This window comes from Echiichthys vipera (assembly GCF_963691815.1).
Source record: "Echiichthys vipera genome assembly, chromosome: 17".
NCBI classification, from domain to species: Eukaryota; Metazoa; Chordata; class Actinopteri; order Perciformes; family Trachinidae; genus Echiichthys; species Echiichthys vipera.
This window is the reverse complement of record NC_139842.1, coordinates 6,226,969-6,242,520: the sequence shown is the minus strand read 5'-3', so window position 1 is coordinate 6,242,520 and position 15,552 is coordinate 6,226,969. Positions and strand designations below refer to the sequence as shown.

General features: G+C 40.7%; 1 protein-coding gene across 1 annotated transcript; it reads right to left on the bottom strand.

Moving 5' to 3' along the window:
- Window positions 1–2,880: 2,880 nt before the first annotated feature.
- On the bottom strand, window positions 2,881–13,728 carry LOC310959470 (ran GTPase-activating protein 1-like). Its single transcript, XM_083930831.1, has 16 exons — window positions 13,647–13,728; window positions 12,049–12,167; window positions 11,782–11,909; window positions 11,479–11,538; window positions 11,190–11,369; window positions 10,523–10,657; window positions 10,015–10,173; window positions 9,296–9,409; window positions 8,883–8,979; window positions 8,570–8,654; window positions 8,188–8,329; window positions 7,568–7,684; window positions 6,411–6,516; window positions 5,639–5,727; window positions 5,275–5,439; window positions 2,881–3,600 (listed from the first exon to the last, which is right to left on the bottom strand). Exons 2-15 carry the CDS (start codon window positions 12,158–12,160, stop codon window positions 5,314–5,316), a joined length of 1,650 nt encoding a protein of 549 aa, XP_083786957.1. The 5' UTR covers window positions 12,161–12,167; window positions 13,647–13,728; the 3' UTR covers window positions 2,881–3,600; window positions 5,275–5,313.
- Window positions 13,729–15,552: the final 1,824 nt, after the last annotated feature.

The window sequence follows — 15,552 nt, the reverse complement described above, 5'->3', positions numbered from 1 at the left end:
TCAGCTGTGGCTATATCACTGCTGTGCTACCATGTTTTCTTTTTTTTAATAACCACGGCACTTCAATAAAAGCAATTTACTTAATTGGACACATCTGGCGGCTCTCCTGGTTCCTTTGCAAGATGGGGAGCTGCTCTAAGGTGACTGAAACCCTGAGACAACAGGTTGTCCAGATGAAAGCCAAAGGGATGACCCTCTCAGCCATCAGAGAGAGGTTGGGCATCTGTGATTTCAAGAATATTGAAACTTTACACAGACACAGATTCACTTAAGTCCCTCAAAAAAGTCGGTCATCCACGTAAAACAAGTGCACGAGAGGACAGGATTATGTGAAGACTCTCAATGGCGAATCAGTTCAACACTGCAGCTGGAGTTGTTTCAGTGCTGAACAGGGCAAGGATCTGTCTCTGCACAGTGTCTCATCATTTAAAACAATCTGGACTGAAAATCCACTCTGCAGTGACCAAACCTCTCATCAGCAGAAAGAATAAAAAGGCGAGACTTGCCTTTGCTGAGGAGCATGTTGTGTGGACAGAGGAGAACTGGTCCAGAGTGACTTCAGTGATAAGAGGACGCTCAGTTTATTTGTGTCTGATGGGAAACATTATGTTCGGCGTAGGACTGGGGAAAGACTGAACCTTAAAGAGTGTAAAGAAGTCAGTTAAATTGGAGGAGGACGTGTCATGGTTTGGGGGATGTTTTCTGCAGCAGGAGTTGGGCCTCTTGTACAGCTACATGGCAGGGGGAATGCTAATTATTATGTGAACCTCCTTCAGCAACATGCAATCCATCCACTGAAATTGTCTCCCATCAGCTGAAATTTTCATACAAGACAATGCCCCCTGTCACACTGCAAAACGGGTTAAGCAGTTCCTTGAAGCTAAGAATACTGAAACGGTGAAATGTTCAGCCCAGAGTCCAGATCTAAACCCCATAGAGAATATCTGGATGTCTAAGAAACCCACTACAGTTACTGAACTGTGGAAGAGACTGAAGAAGAATGGACCAAGATCAAACCAGAGCAGTGTGAGAAACTAGTGATGTTCTGTGGGCACAGATGTGCTGAAGTCATTCAAAGCTGTGGCCTCTACACTTCCTGTTCATTTTTTAATCGTATAGAAGAAAACATTGGTGAAACCTTTTCTTCTCTTCTGACACGGTGGTCATTTTGCTCACAAAAAAACATGCTAGTACAGCAGTGGTATATAGTCACAGCTGATATTCTTTAAATTCTGAACAATAAAAAATAACAGTATTTCCGAATAAATCAAGAATTAATACCATACTAATTTTGCTCTTCACTGTATTTACATTTTAAAATCTCAAATTAGCACTACATGTGTCAGCACATCAAGTGCAAACTGTTTCCAGAAAAAGTCAAAACTCTGTCCTCAAAAACGAAACAGAAGAGTGACAAAACAAACTCTCTGAAGACAAAAAACTGGCTTACCTTCAAGCAGAATATCCCCCTGTCCCAGCCTGCTCAGTAACGTGAACTAAAGACGTTTTTTTATGTGCATCTGCCAGCTTAGGCTTTGGTTATCTGCTGCTGACTTCTTTATTTCCCTCTGAGTGTGTCCAGCACTCACTGTCAGCGGTGCAGCTGGCTAACAAACAAGGCCTTGGTAAATTCTTTTAGGATGACCCCTGATCCCCGAGCCCCCTTACTGCAAATTAACACCTTGGCTTTACATTTTCTGCCCAGCAAAGAGGCTTAAACACAGGAGCAACTGTATTTTACCAGTTACTGTATTACCTCCCACAGTATCTCCAGGGACCCGGTCATGTGCCCTCTCCAGATCCACAAAGCACATGTAGACCGGATGGGCACACTCCAAAAATGCTCTTAATCACAGGAGCAACTGTATTTGTTCGTCAGATTGAGTGCAGTTGTTAATATATGTAAGATAAATGGAATGTTCTCAAGTTTAGCATAAGGGCTTATGTAGTAAATCAGTTTCTTCCGTAAACACACTGTTAATGACCAGGAATAAATTAAAGTTTTTTTTTCCTGCAATACAAACTTATAAGATTCTTTCACGCACTTTAGGTTCTTGTGACATGTGAATAGAACATTCTGACTAATAGATAAAACCCTGAACCTTCGCCAGTTGATTACTTACATTTATATTCATTTTTCCTATTATACATTTTCTGAATTATGTTAAAATATGTAAATGGTGCATAGCCATGCCAATTCCCATACACCTGCAGAACATGTCTGAACTGATTGGATGGAGGTGGTTCCAAATTCGTCTTTCATTTTGTTGACATATACCGTAAGAGTCAAAAATTCTTCTTTACCACGTTTTATGAATAAAATGTTGAATAAATCAGGCTATGAATGATATATCCACAACACGCTCAGTTGAAAGTGCTGCTCAAGTAGAGATTTCTGGCTTAGAGTTATATAAAAAAACATATAATTTTTGAGAAAACAGCCTTAAATACTCTCGGGGGAATTGTTGGGTCTATGTAAATCATGAATAAGTCATAGAGTGTGGTCTTTACCTAGTCTGTAAAGTGTCCTGAGATCACTTTTGTTATGATTTGGCACTATAAATAAAATCAAATTGAAATTGAATTTAAATAAAATAAAAACTCCCTTAAAATTCAGAACAAACACACGTATCTTATACCCTTAAATCTAAATGCAAAGAGACAAAGTGCAGTAAAAATAAACACCTGCTAGTCTGACAGAAAGCATGTTATGGAGGCGAAATAGCCCAAAATCTAAAAATCTGACCAGTGCATGAAGAAAGGTCTGTCTTGTCTGACCTGAAAGTGATCTTTTTTAAATATTTGAAGCAGTTAATATGCAGACTTTGAAAGACACCCAAACTCTTTATTTTCATAGGACAAATCCAAAAACTCTGCACCTTGTAGCTCATTAAAGGCAGAAACTACATTTGAACATATTTCATCCCTTTTGATTGTTCTTATGTAATTTACAGTCTTGTTTTGATAGTTCAGTCAGTCAAAACGTATTTTAATAACATTATTATTTTACCATATTATAGAATTCGGTAACCACTTGATATAAAACAACAGCATAGTAAAAGCTATGTGTGAAATATAAAATGTACAATAGCTGAAACTTCGAGCCCAGATCAATTCTGGCCGGAGCTTTTTTTTCCTAGTTTGCACCAAAGTGCTGTCCTGTGGTTATACGAGTTTACACAAAGCACTTCAGTTAGTCCTCGCCGCAAGAGCATTGTCTACTTCAAAACCCAAAGCATTCAAGTCCAGTCCAGAAAGAGGTTTGTTGCTGAACTTGTGAAGGACAGCGGTGACGCAGCAAAGTGCGTCTCAGTGGAGTCTGTTCTTCTCAAGTGCTGCTCTGCACATGGGATCAAATGTGCAGGTTTTCAAAGGTCCGTCAGTGAAGTCTGTGTGTGTGTGTGTGTGTGTGTGTGTGTGTGTGTGTGTGTGTGTGTGTGTGTGTGTGTGTGTGTGTGTGTGTGTGTGTGTGTGTGTGTGTGTGTGTGTGTGTCTGTGTGTGTGTCTATCCACAGTCTTCAGCCCTCAGACCTGACTCTCTGTAGTGTTGACTGGAGGCTGTTTCTGGCATTGCCACATGACTCCAGAGCCTTGTTGTTTCTGCGAACAATAACAACAGTTAGGGGGGTGTAGTCTTCACACACACATTATTAAAATTAATTGTACCATTTATCAGTTTACGTGATATCTTTCTAAAGGGTAAGCCTGGTATTTCTCCTATTGTTGACAAATCCCATCAAACGCCAAAACCAATCGCTTGATCATCGCACGTATTAACAAGTATCGTCTGCGTAGCCAAAGCTTGAGCTATTGTTGTCCAGAAATACATCAGTGAGTCACACGGTTGCACATCCTTTGTTACAATGACCACAGGCACTGTAGCTTGAATCAGTGCCATGTCTTGTTGCTGTGATGGAGCACGAGTAACAGATTCTTCTGCGTTATGAAGGAAGTCGAGGGGTTAATGAGGGAACTCAAGTTTTTGGTTGTTGTTTCCGAGAGCTGTGCAGCGCCTCATGGACCGTTGTGAGCTGAACTTTTGTCTGAGTTATCTATACAACACTTCCTCATTTCACCACAAAAACCTAAATACATGTGTTGTTGGAGTTAAACACCACCAGACAAGGTAAGAGGAGTCTTGGAGATAATGAGGGTGTGTGGCTCTCTGCTGCTGCGTGTGTGTGTGTGCAGAGCTTTGGAAGACGACATGTGAAGCGACGGGCTGACTCCTCATAGGTTAAATACATTGAGAACGCTGGTGCGCAGAAAATGCAGCTATTTTTTCCAGGATTATATTTTACAGCTGATCCAAACATACAGTGCATATTAAACGGGTTCAGTGTGGAACAGCACCATAGACAGGACACAAATGCGTTCAAAAAATAGATTTCCCTTTTAAGAGGATTCGATTCCCCTCGAGTAATTCATGTGATGACTCCATCAGTGGCCATCCCGGTCAGACCCAGACTCAAAGGACTCTGCTGTGCAACAAAATGGGCGACTAGCAGACTTTCAAAGTTCCACTTTAAGTGCAGATGTATCAGAATGGTAAGAGTTATTAGCATCTTTTATTTGTTTATGTTATTTGTTAGCTTGTAACTGGCAGTGGCCGACAGTTATGATGGGTGCGTTCTCTCTGTACTGACAGTCTGCTCAGTCTGCTCTGCACTGGAGGTTTCACATTTATTTTCCAGCTTTTGTCTATTAGACAGCGAATGGCTTTCGACTCAGTGACATACTAAATCTACCTTGAATCGCAGATTTCAGGGAAGTGCACAGACATCTCTCCCCTTTAGAAGATGAATGTGAAAACACCTCTAGTGACAAACTTTGCACAAATAAAATTCAGTGTAGTCAAGGTCACATATGAGAAACGCATTTTTGAGCGGATGGGATCTTTTTGATTCTCATGAAATTAAGCCCCATTCATGGCCTGCATTTTTTCAGCCATAGCCATTCAATGTGTTCACACTCTGCAATTACTCCTCTATACGGTAGATTTCATCGTTAGTGGCGGAGTACACAAACTTTAAGGATAAATTAACATGAACCCTTTTGCTTTCATTTATGCCATTAAGAGCAGAAAGTTAATAGTTTGTTTATTTAAAAAAAATCTATAAAAATGTAAATGACAAAAAAAAAACAAGAAACATTCCCAAAAAAATGAGCAATCACCAGAGAGTGTCCACCACCGTTACTATGTGCACCAAGTGCAAAAACATTCATTAAGTGCTTAATTCCTGAAGATAGGATGGATATCGTGGTATTTTGTACCTGGAAGCTGCCTGCTGATTGGCTCATTCTGTCACGTCCTTACCGGGACAGGAAGGCCTCCAGCACAGCCACGTTCTCTTTGGGGAAGTAGTCCTGTCGAACAACGTGCTCCAAGGCGTGGAGGTGGCCCGGAACCACGAGCACAGGCTTCACCTTGTCCTCACTCTGGGCGCCCGAGAGGACAGGGCAGCGGGGTGCAGGGTGAGGACAGAAAAGGAGAGGGGAGTTAAAAACAACGCAAAGTGCAGTGAATAGACCAAGTGAGAAATGCCGAGAACAGGAACGTAAAGGAACCAAAAGGCGTCAGAAAGTGATATATTTGTGCCATGGCCAACTTTGCAGAATATGTGCAGATGAAGCATACCTTGAGAAGTCCGAGCAGCACTAACAAAGATGATACAAAGGTGTAGCCTTGGAAGGACGGAGTGGCGAAAGCTTTCTTCAGAACAGCATCTGTGAGGGGGAAAAAAGCTATTTATTACAATCATACATTCTAACACTATCAACGAAAAAGGTTAGAAACTGCGTATCCTGTTAGCGCGCACACTCTTAATGGCTTAATTTTTCATTAAGTCAAACAACTTAACTAGTATCTCTCAGCACATGCTGGTGCAGTCGCACTGTAGCAGAGGCTTTAACAGACCATAATGAAATTCAGTTATTAGAAATGTTTGGGTTTCTTTTCAGATCAAGTGGAGAGTGACAGGAAATATGAAGAAACTGTGAAAATATGGACAAGAGTTGTTCATGGATAAAGTTAAAGGAATTGGTATGTATTCGGGGAATTCACTTATTCACTCAATTCGATTTTTTCTGTACGGTAAATAGGAGCTTTAGAGGTGCGGGTAGGGTAAAATGTTTTCCCTTTTGACAGAGCCCTGCTGGCCGTTACCCCTTATATGCAGATGTTGTTGGCCCCAGCTACACATTTATCAGAGACATGAAAAGGTGGGGGTTTAAACTCATTCTTTGAGATCATGCTGGTAGTATTACAACAACGTAAAAAATACAAAATAGCTGCAGGGGCATAAATCAATTTGTAACGCTGCAAGGTCTCCTCCTCATCAGTCAAGCACTTCTGTCAGAGGGCGTGAACAACAACAATCGAATGAACTGATGCAGGCAAGGCTTCTCACCGATGCTGTCCAACACTGCGTTCTTAACCTCGTTATTCTCCTCCTTGTACACAGATGCGATCTTGAGGAAGGCTTCGGCTGTTTTTGTAGCATCTGACACATCCACCTGGACACAGAGAGAGGAGGAAACATTTACAAGTAAACACACTAATGCATTTTAACTTCCCAGTTGAAATGACCTAAGACTTAGTGATGTTGATAGGTACACATCCTGCATTAATATCCTAAGACACTCGTCTCATCTGCAGCTTCCGAGCACCTCACCACATTGGTTGGCAGCCGTGTCCAGGCTGAAATCCTCCCACAGAGTGCTATAAGGGTAAATGCATGAGTGTGCATTTTTAACACTGAACCGATTTTTATAAAGTTTCAAGAAGTTGTGATGCTAATCGCGTTAGCAGGTTACAGACAGGAGCATATATCTCTCTATGTGGTAGCACAGCACATAAGGGGAGGCTCCTTCCTTACGGCCTTTAGAGGCTGAGGTCCACTGTGTACAAATGTGTGTTCGTATTGTTACGTTAGAAAGTTACAGCTACATCAGTATGACGAATCAGTACATAGAATTTGGGAGAGGTACATTTAAAACGGAGTCGGTCATTAAAGCCTAGGAATGACTGCCTTTTCATATAGTGCCCCTAACTCATGGAATGTTCTGCGGCGCAACTTAAAAATGGCTGCTCTTCCTACCTTTGGGTCATTTAAATCTATGCTTTCAGATTTTACACATTCCACTGTGTTTTAGCTGAACTCATTACTTATTTAGTGTTTCTTTCTTTTTTATTATAAAATTTTACATTGATATTATATGTCATCCTTCATTTGTGTTTATTGTATGCTTGTCGTAACTTCAGTGTCTCTCGAGTTGAAATAAAAGTCGTTGATTGATTGATCGACTAAAGTGTGTTTACCAGGATCTACCACAGTTAAAATGTTAAAGGTCACACTTTGATTTGAACTAAATAAAATGTAAAAAAAAGTTCCGGGTGGACAGTGAATCTAGTTAACAGCCCTGGGATACACACGTATGACCGCCTGTGGGTCCTGGGGACCCACTACATTAAAAACCTATCAACATCACTGTTCACTTCAGTACTTCTTAATAACAGATCGATGCAGTTCTTTGGGTGAAAACTTGGGATTGTCTCTGTGCGTACCTGCTGCTCGATCAGCAGCGCCCTCTTGGCCCCCAGTTTGAGCAGCTTGTCTGGGGATGGAAAACTGAGGAAGGAGGAGACGTCTGGCGGCCGCGGTGCTGATGCAGGCGTGGACAACTGTGAGTTGAGAGGAGAGAGAAAAGGAGAGAAAGTCAACTAGGGTGGCCTTTATATTGGACTTGACAGACTGATGCTGCTGCGATGCAGAATACGGACATGTGGACATGTCATCAATATTAACACAGAAACACATGCTCCTAATGGAAAATTGAAAGAAAAAAAAGACAGTGTTTTTCGTCTTTTCCGTGCAGAAGCGTATCTAATACATGTTGGTGCACAGACCAGCATTTCAGCTCTTGTTGAGAATTTTTTCTTCAAAAATGAGAGCTTTGTCATTGCTAAACCTACTGACACGCGTGAACTGCAATGAACAGGAGTGTGATGTGATTGTGGATGCTTTCAAACAAACACGCTTTTGATTTGGTTTAACTAATCGTGTAAAAAGTATATATTGTTTGGACTTGCAAATAGCACCCCCTGGTGTCTGAGCGCTTGGATTTTTCTGTAAAAGATTTAGAATTAATAATTATTTTCATGTTTATTCTTTTTATTCATCTTACCTTGATGCCATTGCTTTCCTCTTCCTCCTCTTCTTCCTCTTCCTCCTCTATTTCCTCCTCATCCACATCCTCCTCATCGTCATCTTCTTCCTCATCGTCATCTTCATCCTCGTCATCATCTTCTGGCTCACCCTCATCGTCACTGAGACAAATTTTATATATAAAAAACTCATTAAATCAATGTGCAAAGTCATTGTGGGGCAGAATGCTTGAGTTCATCAGGTGCAGGTGTGATGCATTCTGCCCCAGACACAACAGCAGAGCAGGCACAAGAACAGCACAGATGGGATTTACACAAGCCACAAGTGAGGTTACAGTGGAGAAATATGAATCAACCTTTAATCTAAAGATGTCACAATGTACAGGAGTGAGATGCGATTACCTGAGCGATCCTAGAAGGTCGTCCATGTTCATGCCTTTCATGACCTCTTTCAGAGCTTTGCAGCCATCCTCTCCTAGACAGTTACCTGAAAACCAAAGAGATCATTTTATAAAGTCCGGGGAGCAAAAAGAAAAGCTCTGGGAAATAAATACATATATATATATATATGTAAAAAAAGATATGAGAAAATCACATACTCTTGTAGAAGTTTAAAGCTTTTAAAATTGTTGTACTTTTGAAAAGGATAACAGCTAAAAATAGCTACAAACGCAGATGTGTGAGTAGCAGTGTTAGCTGTTTGCTGATTTTTTACCATTTAGGTCCAGTTTCTCCAGCTGGTGGTCCTTTACTGCTAGTGCCACAGCCAGAGCAGCTTCCTCTGTAATCTCACCAAATGACAGGTTGAGTTCCTGTTGAACACAACACAATATTTAGTCAGAAGGGAAGATAAATGTTAAGGAACAGACAAAGAAATAAATACCTTTCAGAATAAATTCCGGATAGAAATAATCGTGTCCTCTGTGTGTGTGTGTGTGTGTGTGTGTGTGACCATGTTTAGTCTGGCCCCCTCTTGTCCACACACACAAAAACAGGCGGGGTCACAACATTCAGACCGACTCTGGCGCTTTGCTTACAACATATAAATCCAACAACATATTATTCTGAGAGGTAATGACAGATCAGGTGTGATCAGGGGGGCAGTAGTGTAGTGTACTGCTCACTCACCTTGAGGATTGGCAGTCCCTCTGACACAGTTTCTGCAATAGCTATGGCTCCTGCCGGCCGCACCAGACAGTCTCCAAAGTTTATCACCTGGATGCTGCGTAGGTGTTTTAGGGCCTGTGAAGGACACAGATATTATTTTCTACAACATCAAAGCCTGAAAAGAGAATTATTATTAGAACTGTAGTAAAACTGATGAAACTGGTGGCGGACAAATTGGTGGATTGTTCTGAGATTTACATTATGATTTCCTCCCAGACCTTAAGTTCATCTCCAGCATAATTATTTATTTATCGCTCTTAAAGCTCCACTAACCACTGTTTCACATAAAGAATGGATTTTGCTGATGAAGTCTTAATGTGTGGGCCTTAAGCCGTTAAAGGTATAACTTCCATCACCGGGTTCATAAGTCAAAAAATAAAAAATGCCGTGTGGGGCAAGCAAGGTAATAAAAAAACTTGTTACAGCAGGAAAGAGAAATTCAGTGTCTTGTCATTTTATGCTTGTGCCCTGTTAGACTTATATATCTAATAAATTATAAAAAATTAAAAGGGAAAATAATGGTAAGCGGAATCATCTTAAAGATCAGGGTACACATCACTTTTACTCGTCATTCGAAACATTATAAAGCACTAAATAAATAACATTTTGACAGCATTTAACTGTCAGCAACTGCCCCCTCAATTGCCAACAGTCATGATATCAACGTGTGATGTTTGTACCTGAGCCATGGCGATGGCGCCCTTCTCAGTGAAGGTGTTGTCGTTGAGGTTGAGGATGCGAAGGCCTGCGTTGTGCTGCACGGCTGTGGCCAAGGCTGTCACACCAGGATGGTTGATGCCATTCTGGGGCATGTGAACCTCCTCCAGGCTGCCCATCAACTGGGAACAATAAATGTAACAATAAGATGTGTCTCCCTACACAGCCACAGAGAACTGCAGCAGTTTGTCCACAATAACTCTCACAGTTTTGAACAACTGTAGTCAAGTAGTCAAACTGAGCTGCATAGATATAAACTGGTCAGAAATCAATATTTGAAATGAATCATGTTCCAGGAAGTCAAGCTTTAGTCAAATCTCTCACAGTGGTTGTGACGTAATGTAACGTTTTGGATGAAAGCATCATATAAATGAATGTAATGTAGCGTATTTTTCATTAGAGTAGACCTTGCTGCGTTTCTCCAGAACACTTTGTCAGTGTTCAAAGCTCAAAGAGTAGATAGTCCTGTACCTGGAAGGCTTGAGCGAGGGCAGTGGCTCCATCGTTCTCCAGGCGGTTCCTCCCTGCCACGAACACCTTCAGGCTGAGGGGGGTGCCCTCTGCACTGGATTTTTTGTGACACTGGATCAATGAAGCCGCCAAGATCTGAGGAGTCCATAAACCCATCATTCAACGTGGAACATAATGTGAATTTTTACAACCATTGTTGTTTTGTTCATTTCCCTTTTCAGTCCAGCTGCTATCAATAACTCAAACACTTTGAAAAATACACGTTCGCTGACATCATGTTTCAGTTTGTGCACTTGAACATCATCATTTCATTCAGAAATTTTACTTCAACTGAAATTTCCAGCTGAATTTGATCTCTTCACACTTTGGCTGACATTGCAAAATAGGATTATTAGATACTAGTGGAATTTCATCCCCAGTTGTTTCAGCTGTGCAGCCTTGGGTTGAAATTGTGATTGTAGATCGGTTTTTATTGCTTGGGTACTTTCAATACCATAGACGGAGATCATATCGTTTTACGAGCGCTATCGAAAAAGTATCTAAGTATCAATATTTTTGGCAACGTGGGACTTTACAGGTGTACCTAATAATATGACCACTGAGTGTATATTACCTAACAATGTAGATGGAAACAGGCCTCATTTGAAAAGGATTTCTCATGACTTACCTTACCCCCTCCGATGCCCATGCCACAGTTGTTGAGCCGAATCTCCTGCAATGTGTAGCAGGCAGTGCTCTTGAGCAACTTCTCGATGCCCTTCACCCCATCTGGTCCAAAGGCGTTGTCACTGAGGTCTAAAACAGTAAGCCTGGCACCCGCCAGCATCAGAGCGTCACCCAGTGAGTTCTACAAGGAGAGAGACAATGGGAGGATAAATACAGCGTCGTTACTGTTCCGACTGGAGGTCTGAACTTGCTTTGACAGGCGCATTAATGATACGGAAGAAGTGCGTTACCAAGGCAGGTGGGATCTCAGAGCGCAGGCGACCTGTAAACATGTCACTCCAATAACAGCGCTGAAAGCAAGAGAACAAAGATACTCAGTGTCAGCTGAGAGGAAATCTTGAACATACTCCATCACAAAGAAAACTAAAGTGCAACTAAGCAAAAAAAAAAACAACTTCTATTATGTATAAGTATATTATGATGAGAAGGTTTCTCTCTGCTCTGATATTTTATAGACCGGTCGATATTTATCTTGGAAAAATAACATAATAATAAAAAAAACTTGAGAATGAAGGCCAATAAACATTTCAAACCTTGAATTGGCTCTTTGTCTCTAGGGCCTTAGCGATGGCCTGTGCTGCCTCCACACCTATAGTGTTTCCCTCCAACCTCAGAGCCTGTAAGTCCTTAAAGCCCTGGATCTCCTTAACCATCTCCTCCACTGAAGAGGGGGTTACAAGTAGAGGGTTAGGAGAGTTGGGTCATAGCAAACAAAAAGTATTTAAAACGGAGACTTCCGTGTGTTTAAGAAATCCAGCTTTACAGGCAACGTTCCTGGCACAGTGAGGTCTGACATTCACCTGTTTTGGCATCATCCAGCTTTCTCCCCTGGCCTTTGTAGCTCAGCTCTCCTTCCTCTACTCCAGCCTTAGCCAGAGAGTCGGCCAACTGCGCAACAATGTCTGTCGCCATTGGGACACTTGAGGGACAAAACACACAAGAAAATAAGCAAATACTCATTTATCACATATTAAATTAACACAGGAGTATACAAAAATAATGTGGTTATTTCATGTAGGCTATTTATTTATTGAATTACGGGAGAACATGCAATATAGTGATATATATCGTTATCGAGTAATGAAATGATCTATATCAGGATAGAAGATTTTGGCCATAACGTCCTGCCCCGCCCACACAGGGAGCACTCATTACCAGAGATTAAAAACCAAAACACAGACCATCCAATAGAAGTGATTTAATCTCCCAAACATAAATACTTTCTGCATGGGAAGCCACTTTAACATATAACGCGTTGGGGCTGACTAGTAGTGATTTAGTTATCATTTAAGATTTCTGTAAAACAATTTTAGAAATTACAAATAGATTTTCAAGCATAGAAACTACATTTTTAGTTGAAACTGATTCATATAATTTCACAATCGATGCATCCTGACTGTGTACTGTTGATATCAATAATGAACATTTTTACCAGTGAGAATTGAGATGTAAATATAATTAACTAGTCTTACCACTCATCAAAATGATGAACTAAACTAGTTGCGGATATCTATCATGAACATTTCAACTAGTGAAAAATGAATTGTAGATATCCTTAATTAGATCTGATACTAGTCAAATTTGCATTATGGATATGATTGTTTTGAGTTCCAACTCAATTGTTGCAACAAAAAGAAGCAGTTGTTGACAGTCACAGTTGCCATTACCGCTTAAACGTTGAAAAGGATTGCCACATTTCTGGCTTTCACTCCTGTTTTTTGTTCATCACAAAAGCTGAGACCACCTTTCCATTGGGCAACAACTGCTGAGGACGCTGTTCGCGCTGAGGGACAATCCACCCTAAAATGAGATTTCCCTCTGCTGTGCACTGCAGCTCAGCTTTCATTTACAGATATAAACAAAGTCTCTTTATCCGCTGAACAGCTGTATACAAACTGTAAATATGTCGTCTATCACGGTGTAGGCTAGGGACCAATCCTGGAGCTCATCTGTACACACTGGACCCTGTTTTGTTGAATGTTGTTTTGGGGTGGATTTCTCCCCTTAGCATTAGCCGAGTGTTGCTAACACTGTGCTAACACACCAACGCTGTTTGATGCCGGAGGAGCTACTGTGGCAGTTGTTGTCAACTGTCGGGACAGTAACATATCGCGTGCTTGCTATAAACTTAATAAAGTAAAATAGTCTGATAGTTATAGGATTAAAAAACGGAAGGGGTGGTCAACTAGCTACCCAGCACCGGTACAGTTACATGCTATGGTTACATGGGACAGAGCGTGGCTTTACTCGGCCTCCAGCCGGTCATATGAACCGTTGAGGATAACCGCACAGCCGTTAGTCTCACTTAACCGTCGGGTCCCCGGTTTTAAGTTCGTTATTACATAAACATGAACCCGTTACTTTGTCTACTCCCTAACGAAAGGAATATCCAAATTACCACAACACCGCTGTGCTGAATGAATCCAGTCCAGTCACACTCCCGCTCGCTCCTGGCGTTCAAACTAGACCCAGCACACAACACCACACTACCCGGCGACCACGGCGCGGGGGCTCACGGGAAATGTAGTCCAGCAAGACTACAGCGTTCACTGCTGTGGTCGACTGGAAAATACATACAAATAAATAGTAATAAATAATATGCCATTAAATGTACCACAAATAATATAATAAATTAAAGTAGGCATTACTTATAATGTGACATAAATTAATATTTCTGTTTTGAGTAGCTTTTTTATTTACTTTTGTATCAGCACCCATTTTTATCTACTTTCCTATTTATTTTTTATTATAATTAATTAACTATATATTTATTCGTATGAATTTGCTTTTGCATTTATGTATTTATTTGTATTTTTTTTATTTATAAATCTCTTTTTACATTTCTTGCATGTATTCTTCATTAAGCAAATGTATTTACCTTTGATTAATCCACACATTTTAATTTAATTTATTTTATTTTTACATTTCTTTATGCAGGTTCAATCCTCCAAACACTTCTATATCAAGGCTGTGGGTAATATTGTCTGTAACATTGTTTCGTTGTGGGGGAAAAACAAATGGACCATGTAATCATTGAGTCATTATTTGAGTTTAAAAGTTAACTGAGTGAGTTAAAAGAAAGAAATGAAACTAAGTGGCCTGAAAGAGCTGAACATTGATATTTTTTAATTCCATGTTCAGTCATAGTTTTGATTGAGTCTCTCAAAATGACAAATGTCCCAGTCCCACCATATGACTCATACCAAATTCTAGTTAATCACCTCTTTAGATATTTAATGTGGTTAACAGTATCATTATTACGAACAAATATCACATCCAGAAGAACAGAAACCCCAACTTGGTGTATAAATAACTTAAAGGTCTACTTTTTTTTATGAATGTTAGCTCACAGGCTTAGATACACTTGTGTATATTGACCAGGATTTTTTTATTTTTTGCCATCCCTCTGGCATTTCTTGAATGGCTGTTAATGTTTAAATGATTTATTCTGCGATAATAAATTATAGTTGGGGCGGCAGTAGCACAGTCCCTGGTGTGGACCATGAATGACGCGTGGACTGGTGGCTGGAGAGGTGTCAGTTCATCTCCTGGGCACTGCCGAGGTGCTGTTGAGCAAGGCACCAAGCCCCCAACTGCTCGGGGCGCCAGTCACCGGCAGCCTCCTCGCTCTAACATCTCTCCATTAATTGCATGTATATAGGTCCTGTTTGTGCATGTGTGTGTATTTCGGGCCTGTGTGTGTGTAAAATGAAAAAAAAAATAGAGTGAAAATTGAATTTTTTCCATTGCGGAACGAATAAAGGAATTATTCTTCTTCTTCTTCTTACCAGAAGCGACAGCAACTCTGGTATAGTTTTCACCTTGCCAGTCTGTGTGTGAGTGGCATCATGGGAAAATGTGGTCCTGGAGACATCTACTGTAGCAGGAACTGACACAGGGGCGGTTTTAAAATGGGTATTGATCCGAGCAAGGGGCCATGGGCCCCCCTACTTTACACCCCTGGCCCAATAAGTTTAAAAGAAAGCCTGATGACATTTGACAGGTGCGTAATGGAGATGAAAAATGTAGTAGTTCAAAGATGGGTGTGGGTCCCTGGTCCGATTTGGGCGCAGTGACTGCTGTGATCCGATCACAAGATGGTCTCTAGTTATTTACGTTTTATAAGGAAAATTGATTTATTGACCCCTTGCATGTAAAATATTTAGTTGAATCTTAATCACCCATTTATCTATTTCTGTACCTATGTATTTATAGTATTTATTTGTGATTATTATAATAAAAGACTTGTAATGGGTGTGATTTAGAGCCCAGTAAGAGTATAAAGAGGCACCACTTGGGTGATT

Bases quoted from the DNA above. Each gene is read 5' to 3' on its own strand.
- LOC310959470 (XM_083930831.1), bottom strand. From the start codon at position 12,160: ATGGCGACAGACATTGTTGCGCAGTTGGCCGACTCTCTGGCTAAGGCT. The intron at 8,980-9,295 runs GTGAGTGAGCAG...TGTGTTCAACAG, and splicing joins AGGGACTGCCAATCCTCAAG to GAACTCAACCTGTCATTTGG. The intron at 7,685-8,187 runs GTAAGATGAATA...CTCAACTCACAG, and splicing joins AGGAAAGCAATGGCATCAAG to TTGTCCACGCCTGCATCAGC.